At 38.8% G+C, this 17,056-nt stretch overlaps 1 protein-coding gene across 1 annotated transcript in view; it reads right to left on the minus strand.

Moving 5' to 3' along the window:
- LOC138019210 (uncharacterized protein KIAA0825-like) overlaps nucleotides 1-16,709 on the minus strand; it is a 42,433-nt gene extending 25,724 nt beyond the window's left edge. Inside the window, exons 1-5 of the mRNA XM_068865928.1 lie at nucleotides 16,285-16,709; nucleotides 9,477-9,660; nucleotides 7,617-8,502; nucleotides 6,034-6,174; nucleotides 4,107-4,328 (exon numbers count right to left, since the gene is read on the minus strand). Of these exons, the coding sequence (XP_068722029.1) occupies nucleotides 4,107-4,328; nucleotides 6,034-6,174; nucleotides 7,617-8,502; nucleotides 9,477-9,660; nucleotides 16,285-16,412 (1,561 nt within the window). The 5' untranslated portion in view covers nucleotides 16,413-16,709. The remainder of the gene's footprint in view (nucleotides 1-4,106; nucleotides 4,329-6,033; nucleotides 6,175-7,616; nucleotides 8,503-9,476; nucleotides 9,661-16,284) is intronic.
- Between the last annotated feature and the right edge of the window lie 347 nt (nucleotides 16,710-17,056).

Below are 17,056 nucleotides of genomic sequence, written 5' to 3' on the forward strand. Positions count from 1 at the left end.
CGGAGGCCAGAATCATCGACAAATTTTTCACCAAGCGAGCCCAGAATACGACCAGTTTTTTGTTTACTGTGCAAAAATCATTGTATAAGCTTCAGTCATGATTAATTTCATATCATCAACTTTAATTGGTCTGTGTTTAACGTAATGATATTCTGATACAACTCAATTCAAACTTTCTTCATTGATTTATCGAGCAAAATTATTTTCCATGTGTTGCTTTCACACTGCACTTTGCACAACTCCTGGAAGCAGAAGTTAGAACGGAATTCTCAGTTTTCCATGATGCGCAGTTCAGTCGATTTATATTATCCAAATTCTTATGCCAAAGTACTTTGCAAGAGCAAAGGGAGACAAAAATCTCTTCCCTGCCGAAAGTTATGTTAAATTACATTGTTATTCCTGTGTTTGGATACTGGGCAGCAATGAACATCTGTAGAAATGCAAATTTCACCACAGAAACAGAGGAAAAATGCAAAGCTTGTTTTCATCACATTACAGACTAAATTTATTGTTCCAGGGCCAAATTTCACAGCTCTTCTGGCTAAAGAAGGAAAATAATAGCAGTTTTAAACTGAAGTGGTTGGATACTCGGCAACATACATGTAAGTGTATTTGTGGACTTTCAATTTCACAAGTGTGCTGTTTTTACTTAGACCTTAAGGCAGGAGAGATTTGAGTTCGAAAGTACGAGTCAATGACCGCCTTTTGTCGTCTTCAGGCTGACAACCTGCCATCTGACCCAATCCAATGGGTAGTGGTGAACAACTCTCTGATCTCCAGAAGTTAGTTGCGGCTGCTGTAGCAAAAACAATGCCATCAGTCCTGAGAAACCTTTTTGTCACGCCACCTGCCTCAAGCAAAACAAAACTAAAGACTCTGAGGAAGTGACGGAAACATCCACAAAACCGGCGCCAACCAGCACTCCAGAGGATTGCTATGATAGCAATGAACAGGAAATGACTGTTTCAGAGAACCTGTTATCCCTCACAACTAAAGCCTTTTTCAGGGCCCTAACGAAAGACAAATGGAAGGAGTTAACCACTTCGTACCCTCAAATTAAAGATACAGAAGCCCCATTGGTGGATCCTACAATGGAGGCTGGTATGAAAAAGGATATAAAAAGGCACCACAATTACACCAAAACAAAAGAGCTTTTTTCCTTTGACGATGGGCTAGCAGAATGCCAATCAGCCTTCATAGTGGTAGCTTCACCCATCCAAGCTGCCTTGACAGCCCTCAATGACACAGGCAAGGAAAATGAGAGTGAAGATGGGATCCTCATGCTATCAAGGTTTTACTGGAGGATGCCCTTGTACATGTACTTCTTGGCAATGCCCACTTCAGGCTAAATTCCTGGAGGCAAAAGCACATTTCCAAGTTCCTCACGGAAGTCGGTAAACATACACTGAAGGAATGTATTCCAATAGACACCCACTTATTCCCAAATAAGTTCCAGGTGAAGATTAAAAGTGAACATGACCATAGTTCTACAAACAACAAACTTATTAGCACACCCACCTCAAAGCATTTTTCCAGGCAACCCTACAAGAAGGACCAGCCCTTTCATTCAAACTACTGTCCCACCGACAGCACCCAAGTTGGAGGGAAACAGAAATTGGGATATGGCTCAAAGTCTGGTTACCAGTCCTCCAAGCATTCCAAAACAGAAAGATCCAGTTCCATCTGACTATCAGCTTCCATGTCTCAAAACTCTTTACCCTCCCAAAAACAAATCCGGTAACTTGTTTACAATTTTTCATTCAGAACTGAGACAGAACTCATTGACATTGCAGAAAGTTCAGGGATACAAAATCCCCTTTCACAGTCATCCAAGGCAATGGCATATGAGAATCACCCATACAAAGGACCACACCAAGGGTCACAGAATTGAACTCAGTCTGGCAATTGCCGATCTGTTAGGAGGAGGTCGAGCCTCAGGACAACCAGTTCACATCAACTCTGTTTCTGGTACAAAACGAAAATGGTGGCTTTCGCCCTGTTATCAATCTCCTGGCCTTCAATCATTTCCTGGGAAAGGAGTCAATCAAGATAGAGGGCTTGCAGGTGGTGTGGTCCCTACTTTATGATGAAACTAGACCCGAAGGATGCATATTATGCTCTTCCAGTTCACCCAGGTCACAGGAAGTAAATGAGGTCTGTGATCAGGACAGCTTATAATATGAGTTCTAGTGCCTACCATTCTATCCTCGGCTCCCCGAGGCTTTCACAAAAATATTGCAACCAGTGTTGGCAGTCCTGCGATCACTGGGGATTCGGATTGTAATTTACGAAAATGACATGTTACTACTCCATCACCTCATCCATTCATAGAAGTTTGAACGAATGCTGCCACTTTATTCCCGGAATTCGGGAAATTTGTTAGGATCAGTCTGTTTCCAGGCCCTTTCTCATGATTTTAGCGCGGTTTACAGGATCGAATGCAGGGTAAAGCGCCATTCTCATCTGGTTGGTTTTTAACAAATTTGGAAAATCGCTTACCCTTATGCCACGATCATTCCATTCGGATTTTTTGGCTAAATGGTAACCACATATTGTGGTCTTGACAATTATGGCTTGTTTAAGGTGGTATTCGATTCTTTGTGAGTGGTTGTAGATGTTTTTGAGGTACCGTAATTTCCGGCCGATTACCGGCGGGTAATGCGTTAATTTTCAAGTAAACCGCGGTTGCTGCGGGTAATAGGAAGGTGCGGGTAATGCGATAATTTTTAAATCTCAGGTAAAAATTTGACAGATTGAAACAAGTTAAAATGAGGATAATTAAACCAACACTTCCTTCAAATCTGTGTGTTGCCTCGTTCGTTGATTCAATCTTTAAAATGATGCTTTATTTGCCGTAGTCTTTGTAAAACCGCTCGATGAAAGCCGAAGCAAATTGAATGAAAAACAATAATCTTTCCCTTCGACCATGTCACAACTTGTCACCGAATTAAAAGTAAATGAGAACGAATTTCTCACTTTAACACATCCTTTTCAATTTTAAGAAAGAGTTTATCGTGAGACACAATTCAATGCTGAAAAAGTGACAAGATGCGAATGTGTTTATTTTGTGATGCCACAAATTTTTCCGTTCAAAGCAAATCTTTTACGATCTTGTTTAAATAATTTCAAACCTTTACTAATTAATTAAACTGATGCTTCCTTAAAACTTGCATGTTGCCAAGCTTGTTTGTTACCGTAGTTCAATCTGAAAACGCTTCCTATTCAAGATTTGTGTGATGGTTTATTCTAGCGTTCTAAAAGCCCTCAACGAAAGCCGATGCAAATTGAATGAAAAACAAATCAATAGTGTTTAAGTGATTACTGTATTTCACTGCTTTTTTCTTCGCTTAATTTAAAAGCATTTCTCACCTGCGCTCCTTTCAATTTTGTATATGAAAGATTGAAAGCATTTTTTGTGAAAGCACGCTCAAAGCTACAAAACAAGATGCCGACATATTTCACGGCACCGCATAATTATTTAGAACGTGATTGTCGGCACGTGTGTAAACAAAACACTAACTACAGTGAAAAATTTGCTGGATTGTTCAGCGCATCAGTGAAATGTTCCTAGCTACCCCTGGCTTGAGTAATAGAGCATCACTCTACGTTTGTGAGTTCTTGTCCCGGAAATACAGTAGCAAGTTTTTTTCGGTTTTGGGGTGCGGGTAATAGGCCAGTGCGGGTAATCTGTTGAACGTTTTTTCCCCTTGTGACAAAAATAGACCGCTGCGGGTAATCTGCCGTGCGGGTAATCGTCCGGAAATTACGGTAGTTGTGGATGGTTGTAGAATTTTTTTGAGGTGGTTGTAGGTGGTTGTAGGTGGTTTTAGGTTGTTCCATGTTTTAGTGACTACAGCCACAAATGACATGGTAACAAGTACTGGTAACTTTCATTTCACTAATGGCTTCAATGCTCATGAAACTCACTCGCTGCCTCGCTGCTTCTTGAAAACACAATGGAGCAATCATCAATTTATTTGCTCATGTTGAAATAATCCCATGATAAAATATCCCGCCAGCTGCATAGGATATAATACTATATATAATGTTATTGATCAAAAGACCACTCAATACTAAAATATGAGGTAGCTTGATTTATCCCAAACCTTTTAGTTTAACAACAGGAATCCTCTTCAGTGCCTTATAAGCCTGAATCTCATCATCAAGGGCCTTCTCATATATCTGTTTCATGCTTTCACTGATGCACACTGAAATTTTGGAAATATGACTCTTGAATTTGTCTCTCCATGGCCACTGCAACATCTGAGATTGAGACAAGTTACAGAGACTGCTGGTTGATGGGGAATCGGGTCTGCTTGCACCAGAACCTGGAAAACATTTGGATATCCTTACCATTCTTGTTTCAACGACAGTAAATTTTTAAGAATTGGTTCATGCACAATACTTTATTTTTATTTTTATTTTCCACGAAAATAAAAAGGAACCAATTTTTACTCAGTGTAAACTCAGAGAAAATATGTCAGCAGCATTGCAATGAAAATGGGTATAAAATTACCTATAGTGATGTTTTGAAAGTACATGTACAGCCAGGTGATCTGGTGACATAATTTAGAGGACCGGGAAGAAAAATTTTAACGCCGTATCCCATAACCGCGCGCGGCCTTAGGTGTTGTTTCCAAACTCCCTCCCCAGTCCTTCGAATTACGTCACCAGATCACCTGGAGGACAACTGGGATTTTCCCAAAAAATCTCAGAGTTTGACATCACTGCATAATAATGTTACTAACACCCCCGATTTTAATTAGATGCACTCTTTTCTTATAAGAATGTATAATTTTGGGGCTGAGGCTGAAAGTTACTATTTTTTTGCGATGTGAGCCTGAAAACGTTTTTAACATGTTCTTAAAAATGTGTGGTTTACAAAGTTCAACTAGAAACTGAGTTGTTCTTCAGTGACGTGTATCATGCAATAAGAAAATCGCTTTAATTGTTAAGTTCAAATGCCTGTCAGTATTTGAGTTAATAATCATTGTCCTGTCACTAGTCACAAGAACAAAAAAACAAATTTAATTTAAGACATACTTAAGGATGGTGCCTACTAATTCAAAGGTATTCTTGTGCGGTTTATGAATATGCGGTTTAAAACTATGCAGAGAAGCAGATCTTACAGTCTGACGCACCTTACTGTGGCCACCTAACAAAGTTTTTTACAAATTATCCACCAATAAGGGTGTGCGAATTTGATTGACAGTCACACCTCCTTGCAAAGTTCATATGGTTGTAAGTTGAACACCGTTGCATGGGTTGTTGAGTTGACGTATATTCACATAATTGTCAAATGTGAAAGTTTGCTGTGTGGCCAAGGTAAGGAGCGCTGCACCATAACAAGTGTTACTGAAATCAAAAAAGAAAATTGGGGGTAACCACACATTTTTCAAAGATAATTAAGGAACAATGTTTATAAAAAGCTCTAAATACAAAGCAATGTACGGCGTTCATTTCCAAATTGACGCTTCATTATCTCTGAAAAATGCATGGTTACCTCCAATTTTCTTTTTGGATACCAAGAGCACTTGCTAAGTTCGGCTTCTCTACATAGTTTTAAACCGCACCAAAATATCCCTGCATTAGTTACTTAAAGCATCACCTATAGGAAACCCAAGTGCCTCGAGATGCGCAGAACATACACTGTATGCGCAATAACAATAGTAGGCTCTGCCCTTAACTGACTCTCAGCCTGGGTATGTTCTTAGTATGTTCTCAAAATTGTGGTTAATCACAGCCTGAATTTTCTTATAAGAAAGATTCTTATAAAAAAAAGAGTGTATTATTATAACAACCTGAATCATCATCATCATCATCATAATCATCATCACAGTGTGTGCTTTCAATCTTGACACATCAAAAAAAAGCAGAAAAGTCAAGGCAAATCAACACATCATAAAGAAAGCTAAAACGAGAAAGCTACCCAAAAGAAAAAAAAAGCACAACTTACCAGAGTAAAATAATACAAAGCGTCCACATTATAAAAACATCATTAATTTTTGGTGACCTTGTATTATAACAACTTACCAAGGGGCAAAGGCAGGTTTCCCTCTGCAACATACAGTTGTGTGGTATTCTTTTTTGAGCTCTGTCGACTAGGATTTTTGTGTCCTAACACTGGACTGACTGGGCGCCTCATGGAACTTTGAAGATTACCCACGCTGCTCCCTGAAATGCATTATGTTATCATTTTCATTGAAACTTGGACTTACAGAGTTCAGACAATGGAGAAGACAGGTCTTTGAACAAAATTTACATATTATGCAGCGGAACACCTAACTGGATGTATCACATCATTGACAGCCTTCAGACAATGATTGGAGAGAAAGCTTGGCCATTTAGGATTCCATGCTGGCCTTAAAGTGCCATTGCAACCAGACATCACTATATTTTCATGTTTCGAAATTCCATTTTCTTATCAACAGATTGGTGAATTTTAAGGCTTGTTTCAAGAAGCCTGTCTGTCTTACAATGTAAGTGAAAACATTGATTGTCTGTCAACACTACTAACTTTAAAATCTTGAGAGAGCAGGGTCAGGGAATTATCAAAGGCTAAAGATACAATGTATGTGTGCTGACTGATTTAGAATTTTTTGGGATTTCGGACTATTCAACATTTTCAAAATTTGAAGAGAAAAAGACAGTTATTACAATACCTTTTTCTTGTAGCAGCACTTAAGCTTTAAAGTCACAAAGCAGCCTTTTGTTGTCCAAAATGATGGACCATTTAGCCTCCCCTGTTGGATTACATTTAGCCAACTTGTTTGTCTGATGAATGTTTGAGAATGCTTTTGTTCTCCATAAAACACTCCAACAACTTTTTTTTGACACAACGTTCCTAAAATGATGGTTTAGCTGGCTCTCCACTATATTACCTTTGAACTACACTGTTATGAGGGTTCCAATACACCCAATCTGAGTCAGATTGTGGTGGGTGGACACAACGTTCCTAAAGTCAAGCTGACTCAACCTATCTCTCCAAAAGTCAGTGCGTGTTTCACGAAGTCAGTTTGCAAGTGACTTTGAGAATACAGCAAGAACGGCAATTAGGGAGGGTAGAAAATGTTAGTGAATTGACTCAGTCCAATACACTCAAGTCGAGTTGTCTCTCTGAGTCAACCACTGATCAACATGTCCACATGAGTTCGTTAGATGGAGTCGATCTGTCAAGATTTTCTGCACTCCTTATGCATGTGTTATCTTAAAGTTTGTCACTTACAACCTGACTTCCATTAACATTCGTAAAATGGTACAGAAACTGTCAAGTTTGTGTGCCTGCTTTAAGAACGAGGAAGGTTCATTACTTTGTCTTTCGTGCGACCTGACTTTCAGTGACACAACCTGTACTATCCAAGAAGGGTCAACTTGACCCGACTTGGATCATCCAGGATTTAGATGATTCAACTCAGATTGGGTGTATTGAACATGGGTGACTGTTATCTGTAACATAATTTATCCTGCATCAAAAAGCTTTTCTTGGACCTCTTTAGAAGCTGATACTGGCCATCAATTGAAAGTATTCACAAACTCTAATTTGCACACTGTTTGCCCAATTTCCAAAAGGGAAGGGTCCTTTCTGTTTCTAAAAATGATTCAAAATTAAACCACACCTGTTCCCTCATTATCTGATCTTTGACTTGTAACTCTCTGTGCTACCATCTCTAGAGCAACTGCCGACGAAAAACAAAGTGACAAAGCTGAAACGTTTTGTTTAGGATCACTGTGTTTAACACTTGGAGTAGATGAGCCTCTTCGGTTTCCTAGCTGTCGTTCCTCACCACTCTGTCTGCCAATTGAGATAAGAGAGCCCTTCCTGCTACTTGGTTGCTGGCTACCCTCATTCAACAATCTTTCATCTTGAAAACATTTGTTCAAGCCACATGATTCACAAACCGAGTGAAGCTCTTGAGTTATTCTTTCTAAATACAAACCATGAAGAAACTCAAAACTAGGCACCTTTTCAGGAAAAAGTCCTTGCTGCAAAATAGTTGCATCCTCAAGAATCATGATTTCAGAAGCCCTGCAAAGCTTAAGAAATGACAGAACATCGCCAGAAAGTTCATTTTCCCTAGGAATCAGAAGGCCTATTTTAACGTCTTTCAATAGAGATTTATCCCTCACATACTGATCCATCAGCTTTTGTCGATAATTCTTGTACCCCTTCCATATTTCTTCCGCGGGGTAAAGAAAACACAAGCTGTATAAAAGGTTCAATTTTCTTTGATGACACAATGCCAACCTATCTTCATCAGGAAAAGGAATGTTTGAAAGTATCATCCACATTCCTTTGCGTAGCTTACTTCGGATAGCTTCCCATAACACATCAGTTGCATTTTCACTTTCTATGACAATGGTGTTTAGGGTGTGTTCATCTTGGCTGCTGTCAGTTCTTTCTGGACGACCAAATGGCATAAGAATTCCTTGATGTGATGCAAACTGCACCAGGTCATAAAAAATCGACTCCTCTTGGCCTGAATTGCGCTCTAGTGCCTGAATCTAAATCATAACCCAGGAATTAAATAATAATAATTATTACTATTATTGTGTATGAAACAATAAGACTACACTGAAGATGCAAGTATAAATTAAAGCAAGTCAATTCAAACCACAGTTAAGAATGCAAACCCAATTAAAACAAGCCTTCCCCTACTTACTACTAACATAAAAATAAGGAAAACATCTTGTTATGTTTAATGGTGATTTAGTTATGCAGTTATGTCCATTACTCCATGTAAGCTCTTTCTGCAGTGGCCTATTCGGACAATGGTTCTTTTGTCCTCCACCATTTCAGTCTAGTATATGAAAGTCTACCCCAACTTAGGCGCCCTCTACGATCTGGTGCCCGTTGGGCAACAGCCTTGCATACAACATGGGAAGAATCACGAGGATTTGGTTGCTAAGTAACCACTGCGCATGTCCAACACAGTGAGTTTCGAAGCCTGGCAGAGGTCTCTTTTGCTGGTCATACTCGTCAGCCCAGCAACACAAAAAAAAACCTACAACCACCCACAAACAATCGAATACCATCTTAAACAAGCCATAAATGTCTCAAATAAGCGAGATAACAATATCTCATGTACTTTAAGTCGTTCAATGTTTTAGAAACTAGGATTCAAACTAGGGACACTAGTATAGAAATGGCTTTATCAACTGAGTTGACATGTTAAATTGAACACAGTTAAGAAATTCCAAATTCTTTATGATGGTCAATTTAACATATCAACTCAGTTGATAAACCAATTTCTGTGTTTCACTTCCCTAACTACGCAGTACCACAGTTTATTTAGAAAGTAAATCCTTTTTTATCGATTTTGGGACACCAACAGTTAAGCAAGCTACTTAATTAACCCGATGACCCCTGAACGTGAGACTTCACGGATTTTACTCTGCCTGAGGCCAGATGATTTTATTCGTGAATGGGGGTGCTGATCAGGAGTCAATGGGTTAATTTAATTACAGTTCATACTTACCACATTGTTTAAGAAACAGTTGAGGACTATGGGCTCATATGAACAAGCACTGGTTTGTGTAATGTTGGGAGATGTCAAAAGATCAACTGCATCTTTGGAATTCAACCATACTGAGGTATCTGGATTTCTGTCTTTCGCTATAGTGTTGCAGACATCAACAAACTGTCCCCAGCTTTCCTGCAAGCTGCAAATGCAAAAGTTGCAATTACACATTACTACATATGTAAGTGTAGCAATGCTACTTTTCCTTTGCCTCTTCTCATGACACCCAGTGCAACTCAATCCATCATCATTTCCAATTGTCGTAAATAGCGACAGGCTACAAGTCTGTGTCATATTACGTTGGCAGCATGTGGTCAGTGCTTTTGACTGAAAATTTAACTTTTGCCACAGGTTTAGCAAGGGCTCATAAAAACCCCAAAAAACAATTTCCTTGAGTGTGACCTGTGATTTTGTTGGGCAACAGGCGATTAACATTGGCAATTTCGCTGATAACAGGTTGATTCGCCTGGAAGTTGACCCACCCGACGTCCATTCGCCTGGAACTAAAGATGATCTTCGCCTCATGGTAGTTGTGGTGTAGTCATAAGTGAAGAGACGCACACTCTTCCATTGCTTTTTACGTAATGTCCTTTATTCACTGAATGATTATCTTATTATACCACAAAGATTATTCTACTTCTAATTGGCAACAGTACTTTCACATCATGGAATAGCATGCAGTAGTTTCATATAAGGTGATCATGATACATGGCCTTGCTGTAGCAGTCTTACTGGTAATCAATACACTGCAGTAGTTAAGGTAATTCCCTTGAAATAATTATTGTTCTACTATCAAACTTTTTTGAAAACTTGGCATAATTAACATTCGTGATATGAACATTAAAAAAATGCAATAAAATGGGGTATTTTCACTGTTTTGGCGTTAAAAATTCGAATCACCTTCATACAGAATTAAGTCTTGGTTACTTCAGAGACACAAAATTTTATTTTGAAAATAAAGCTCCTTTTATTTACATAAGCAGTATTGCTTCATTTACGCCGTCTTTGATTCCCTGGTTGTGGGAATAGTGCACTTTTTGGGACAGTTCCATGGTTAACTTGAAGTCCTCGCCTTGGGTAAAAACATACCCAGTACGGAACTGTTTTCCAAAAAAAATTCATGTTTTACTATCAAACTTTTTTTCTTCTTCAAATTATGTTCTTTATTAGACTGTTCTTAGCAAATACCTGAAAAAAAAAGCGGGGGTCACCATGCTCGTTTGAGAGAAATGGAGCATTTGTTTTGCTATTGGGTTTAGTTTGAGTAAAATCTCTTACGTTTTGTATGCGCACGTGCTCATGTGCGTGCGCTAATGACGCGAACATCGTGCGCAGTAGGGATGCGCAATGCAATACTAAGGAATTACCTTAAATCCGAAAGAAGGATTGACCAAAATTGATAACCTTACAAAATTACATTACAAAAATAACAATGATGGACATTATAGATTTACTATGGGTTCACTTGAGCTACAAAAAACAATGTTTCGACTGTTCACAGCAAGTCCTTCACTGTTGAAGTTTTTCATTACGGTGGTTATCATATAACTCTGGGTTGTCTATATACAAGTCTATTGCAAGGCGTGTATTGGTGACACTCAAGCACCTTCCTCGTTTTTCGAGCATCCACTTGATTTAATTTGAGCTCATCAGTTGCAGAACTTTCAGATGCCATTTTGAATTTTGAGCTCAAGACAAGCAATCCAAAGGAATTATGGATGAAAACATTGGGTAATCTGATTGGTCAATGTTTTACATTGGCCATATTACTTCATGCACAGCAAAAAAGTGGGAAGAGGGAACATTTTATAATCTGCTCAATTTGCTCCCAAATATTTAACCTGTTTGATAACATGGAACATTTTGTGGGTTGGAAATTCTGCATTCAAGGCTGAAGATCTCCCTTGAAATGGTTGATACATTTATACAGAGGAGCTTTACTCCAGGAGTAGGCACCTGGAGCATGTTCCGGGAGCAAAACCCCTTATGTGTGTCAGCCTTAACTTTCAATGAAGAACACCGTAAAGCTGAGAGAAATAGAGCGAGAGACAAAACACTTATTTATAACACTTAGCTTTCAGGTTATGTTTTCCTTCTTAATGCATGCTTCGCTGCCTCACACATTTTGTAAAACTTGCTTAAAAAAACGAAGAAGGCCTGAAAACGTTTGCAATTCCATGTTGACGGAGATTCTGGCATATTTCAGCAATTACACACCACGTCGCCATTCAAGCTTACAGCAGACAGAATTGGCGGGCTGTGTTGAAAAGTGGGACGGGGACTCAGGGACAGGCGACGTGAGGACGTGGGAACTCAGGGACATGGAGACGTGGAGACTCGAGGACATGGCGACACATTTTAACCACTTGTTCAACTTTTGAGCACACGTGTATTTCACAAAAACCTCATCTTTTGATCATAAATGCGGTCAACTCTGGTTTTAAGTTCCTGGTATGTACGATGTCAAACAAGGTGACTTACATTATAGTACTATTCAAGTTACACAGTGGAGTAATTAATTTTAGGTAAAATGAAGAGACAATTTTTTGCATTAAGTCCTTATTTATTTGACATAGGCAACATTCATGAACGAAAGTGGTATGAGCATTTCTCAGATCATTATACAATTCCTTAAGTACACCAAGGCTTGAATTTCAATAATTGGACAACCCCAAGCAAAGATTTAAAAAATACTTCCATTTTCTGCATCATGACCTTTTTATTTTTAATTGCCCTCCCCTAAAAAATTCTGACAACTTTTTGCATTAAAACGCTTAAAACACAGCCATTAACGTATAATTAAACCTACTAATGTGGCATTCTTCATTTTCACTGTGAGTTCTATGGACACTTATTATGTGACTTGACCTGTTTTTTTCTTTTAGTTTTAATTTACCGTTTCCGTTAAGATGGGGATATGATTAAAAGCCAGAATGATAAAGCCTCGATAGGAGTACTAGACTAAGGAACAAAACACATTGATATAAAACGACTTTTCCATCCTTGTTTCCGATTAAAAAGATTTAAATGTGACACATTTCAGATGAAAGAGTGAGTAGAAAGCTAAGCATTCAAGTTAACGTCAACTGGATGGCTTCCTCGTAAAACAAAAAATTATATGCCAATTTATGAGTTTGGTCTGGCCTTAACAAACTGGCATCAAGAGTTACAGTGTACTTTGCTTCTGTCCTGTGATGACGAACATTTTCGACAATATCAACGGTAACAACCTGAATTTTTCATCAAAAGTAACAAATTGAACAAGCGCCAGGAGAGATGCGGTCACACTGCTGCCAACAAGGACACTGGCATGGTATTCAAACATCAATTACAGTGAAGAAGTGATAAAGCTCAAGTTTTTGTGCAACAAAAACAACAACATACGCTGCAACATTCAAAGTTCAGCTACAGGGTCAGAGCAATGTCCATTAGGTCTTCTGCTTTGTTTCGCAGTCGAGCTCTGTGACAGGTGACGAGAGTAATTTTTTGAGAATCCAAATTACTGTTTTTGCAAAATTGCATAAGATTCAACTTCCTTTTTACATTAGGATGTTCTCCCAATTCCAATTCGAAAATATGGCGCCACATCCCTGAGTCTCAGACGTCCCAGAGTCCCCGAGTCCCCGAGTTCCCACCTCCCTGAGTCCCAACGTCCTCTAATCCCCACATCCTCTAATCCCCATGTCCCCACGTCCCTGTTTCACATTTCTAAAAAAAACCTCATTGGCGAGTTTTCTTGTCATCATTGTCTATTTCGTCAGATGTATTATATAACCAAATTCTCGATGCTCTATAAAATTTATCTGCAACGAATGCAATTATAAGCAATGTTTGGGACAGTTTAGGTTCTTTTTGGCGTGATAAGACTTTGAAAAGTGGTTTTTACATTAGGATGTTCTCCCATTTCCAATTCGAAAATATGGCGCTGCTACCCGAGTCTCAGACGTCCCCGAGTCCCCAAGTCCCCGAGTCCCAGAGTCCCCACGTCCTTGAGACCCCAAGCCCCCTGTCCCCGCATCCCTGTTCCACTTTTCGACACAACCTCATCGGCCAGTTTTCTTGTCATCATTGTCTATTTCGTCAGACGTATTATAGCCAAACTCTCGATGCTGTATAAAATTTATATTGCATTGCAGTACATTTACATGTATCTGCAACAAATGCAATTATAAGAAATGTTTGGGACAGTTTAGGTTCTTTTTGGCCTGACAAGACTTTGAAAAGTGGTTTGATAAGCTCAAACCTGCGATTTTTAGCAAAATCTCCAACAGCAATTGAGTTATAACAACACTAATTATTGTTTGTCTTGTTTGTCACACAGCTTTGTGGCCAACCATGGTTGCTTATTTTGAAACTGTGAATTACTGTGGTGACTTTCGATTTTAATAAGTCTACATCTTGTGATAAAATTGATTAAAAAGACAAACGCAACTAGATTCATTTTGACAACGTTTCAATGTCATCGTCAGGCAAAGAATTTTAATAGGATGAAGCATAACTTAAAGTACAAGAACAATAGAACAATTAGAATAGAACAATTAGAATTCACATTTATTGTTAGCATACTATTGTATATATTGTTCTTGTACTATAAGTTATGCTTCATCCGATTAAAATTCATTACCTGACGATGACATCGGACGATGTCGAAATGTTGTCAAAATGAATCTAGTTGCATTTGTCTTTTTAATCGACTTTCGATTTATAGGATTTTTGTGTGAAATGGATGTGTAATCGTGAGCTGCTTTGACTGTGAAATTGTTTACTACATCATCATCATCATCATCGGCTGGCTGCTCCACTTTAGCTTGACTTTTTAATTAGTAATTTTTGCTGTTGTTTCAAACTGAAGAGAGAGGGTGTAAAGACTATCAGTCAGGTGGAAAATGTTGTGAAAGAGACTGCTGTTTATGTAGTTTCAGTTTTAGTTGTTGATTAAAATTGTTGATTATTGTTTGCAAGGCTTCTTTGTTTACTGCTGTCACCTCAGAGGTGTTTGATCAATTTTGTATTTTAGAGCAAGTTTCAATGGCGTGTCGTAAAACTAAAACCAAAGTAATTACTTTGGCCAATCCAAAAGGACGGAGACTATTTAGTAAACCAATCAAACTTCGAAGTAATTACACATAGCCGACACAAAGTGCAGGAAAATGTGCATGCACAAGCCACAACCGGTTTTGGTTAAGTTTCACCTCTGATTGGTTGAAAAAATGATACGAGAACTTTGAACCTATCACTGAGTGAAGTAACGCAAAACCAAAGCAATTTGCTAATTTCTTTCGACACTCAATTGAAAACCTACACTCTACACCTTATAAGCTTTCTGGGGTTAGAAACAGGAGCTCTGCTTTTAGGCTTGGCTAAATCTGTATACTAGAATTTATTGTTTGCAGTATTAGGATGCAAAAATAGAAAATTAAAATGCATTCTTAAAATATCGTGCATTTTACAACCCGCTTTCAAAACGCAAAGACTGAACGCAACATCCACTAGGGATTTACATATTACTTATCTGTCAACGAAATGAACATCAACAAGTGATTTGAGAGGACCAAACATCGATGGCACTTAGTAGGTTTTTATTTCAATTCAACTATCATCGGATGAATCGTCTTTTTATCCTGGCAAACCTCTGTCAGGCGAGTCGACTTTCGGGACAATTGACCATAATTCATTAATTAAGACACTGCATGGTGAAGACATCATTGACCTCACCTAAATTGTCATCATTAGGGAGTTAATAACCCTTTGATGCCTGAACCGGCCTAAACCGGCCATACTTAGTATTTTACTCTGTCTAACGACAGACGATTTTACTCATTAATGGGGAACCCCCAGGAGTCAATGGTTTATGCATGCATGTTTTTGAGACAAAGACGGCAACCGCAAGAGAACATTTCGCATACCAGGACAGTGGTGTTTCCCAGATTTTTGTACTAATCATCTCCAATTGCGAAAAGACACTTAGCAATGTCAATATGGTTGTGTGAAGACAAGTTAAAAGGAAAAGCAGCTCACTTCTGGTTGCCGTCCGCGTCTCAAAAACGCGCATGCTTAAGGACAGTGCCTACTATTGTTAATGCGCATACGTTCTGCGCATCTCGAGATACAAGCATTTCCTATCGGTAATGCTTACTACTACAGGGATATTTTTGCGTGGTTTCAAACTACCCGGAGAAAGTAGATCTTAGTAAGTACTCTTGGTATCGAAAAAGAAAATTGGGGGTAACCATGCATTTTTGAGAGATAATGAAGCTTCAATTTGAGAAAGAACGCCATACATTGCTTTGTATTTTAAAGCTTTTTGCAAATATTATTCATGAATTATCTTTGAAAAATGCGTGGTTACCCCCAATTTTCTTTTTGGATTTCAATAACACCTGTTAAGATCTACATTTCCTGCATAATCACAGACCGGGGCAAAAATATCTTTAATTAGTAGGCACCGTCCGCTCCCGAATGTACCAACCAGAGCCTCATTGACTGTCGAAACAAAAGGTCTTTTGTTCCTGAATTAAAGTTGGCACATTTGAATAACAAAAGCAATGTTTGTAAACAGATATCCCTATATGCAGCACATAAATGCATCAAACAGAAGTCAGAAGAGAGAATGTTGGAAATGAGCGCCGTGGAGTGCTGTGTTCATGAACACTAAAGAAGTGTCAAATTTCAGGATGGATATTTATTTATTTACACTTTTGACACACCAAAACAGTAGTCTATTGGTGCAAGCGATCAGGATCTAGCCGGTGAATTCAATTCCTACCTTGCCGTGTTTTCTTCCAATTGAGCATCCAGTTTCCTTAAAGCGTTTTTTATCGAACCTTCATCCAGGGATGAAAAACTTAAGCCATTCACCAACATCGACAGCTCGCCGATTTCATTCTTTTCCATATTCTCCGATCACGATCTCGACTGCTTAGACCATTTCAAGCAAGCCAGGTATTTTGAAATTGCCTCCAAGCACCAAATAACACACCAGAAGAATCCAGATACACCACAAAAACAAATCAAGTCGAGTAAACTCTTCTAAAAATCAAATCCAGCTGCCTACATTCGTTTCGTGATGTTTACTTTGTGCATATTCGCCGGACGCAGATGTCCATGGCGGAGATCACCAATTAAGGTTATCTTTACCCAATATGGATATATCAAACTTAGTCTCTTGGGGGCAAAGAAAGAGATGGATTGGCAAGGACTTTCGAATTTTAATATTATTAGATCCAAAATAGGCCATTTTACAGTTGTTTGCTCAGCGACCAAGCCTATGAATGGCTGCGAGGCTGCCGGTGACCTTGCATTGATACAGACCTCACTGCTTTTATCATGTAAATTGTGTTGTTGTAATGCTAATTAGTCCATATTAACATTACAAAAGCATGAAGGTTTGTATCAAAACAGGGTCACCGGCAGCCTCGCTTCCATTGCTAGGCCTGGTAACTTAGCCACAACTGTAAAATGGTCTATTAGGAGGAAAGTCTTCATTTGACATTAGGAGTTACATTCTTCAGGTATATTCTTGTTTGGTAGATACCTTC

The sequence above is a fragment of the Montipora capricornis genome, chromosome 2 (assembly GCF_036669925.1).
Source record: "Montipora capricornis isolate CH-2021 chromosome 2, ASM3666992v2, whole genome shotgun sequence".
NCBI lineage: Eukaryota > Metazoa > Cnidaria > Anthozoa > Scleractinia > Acroporidae > Montipora > Montipora capricornis.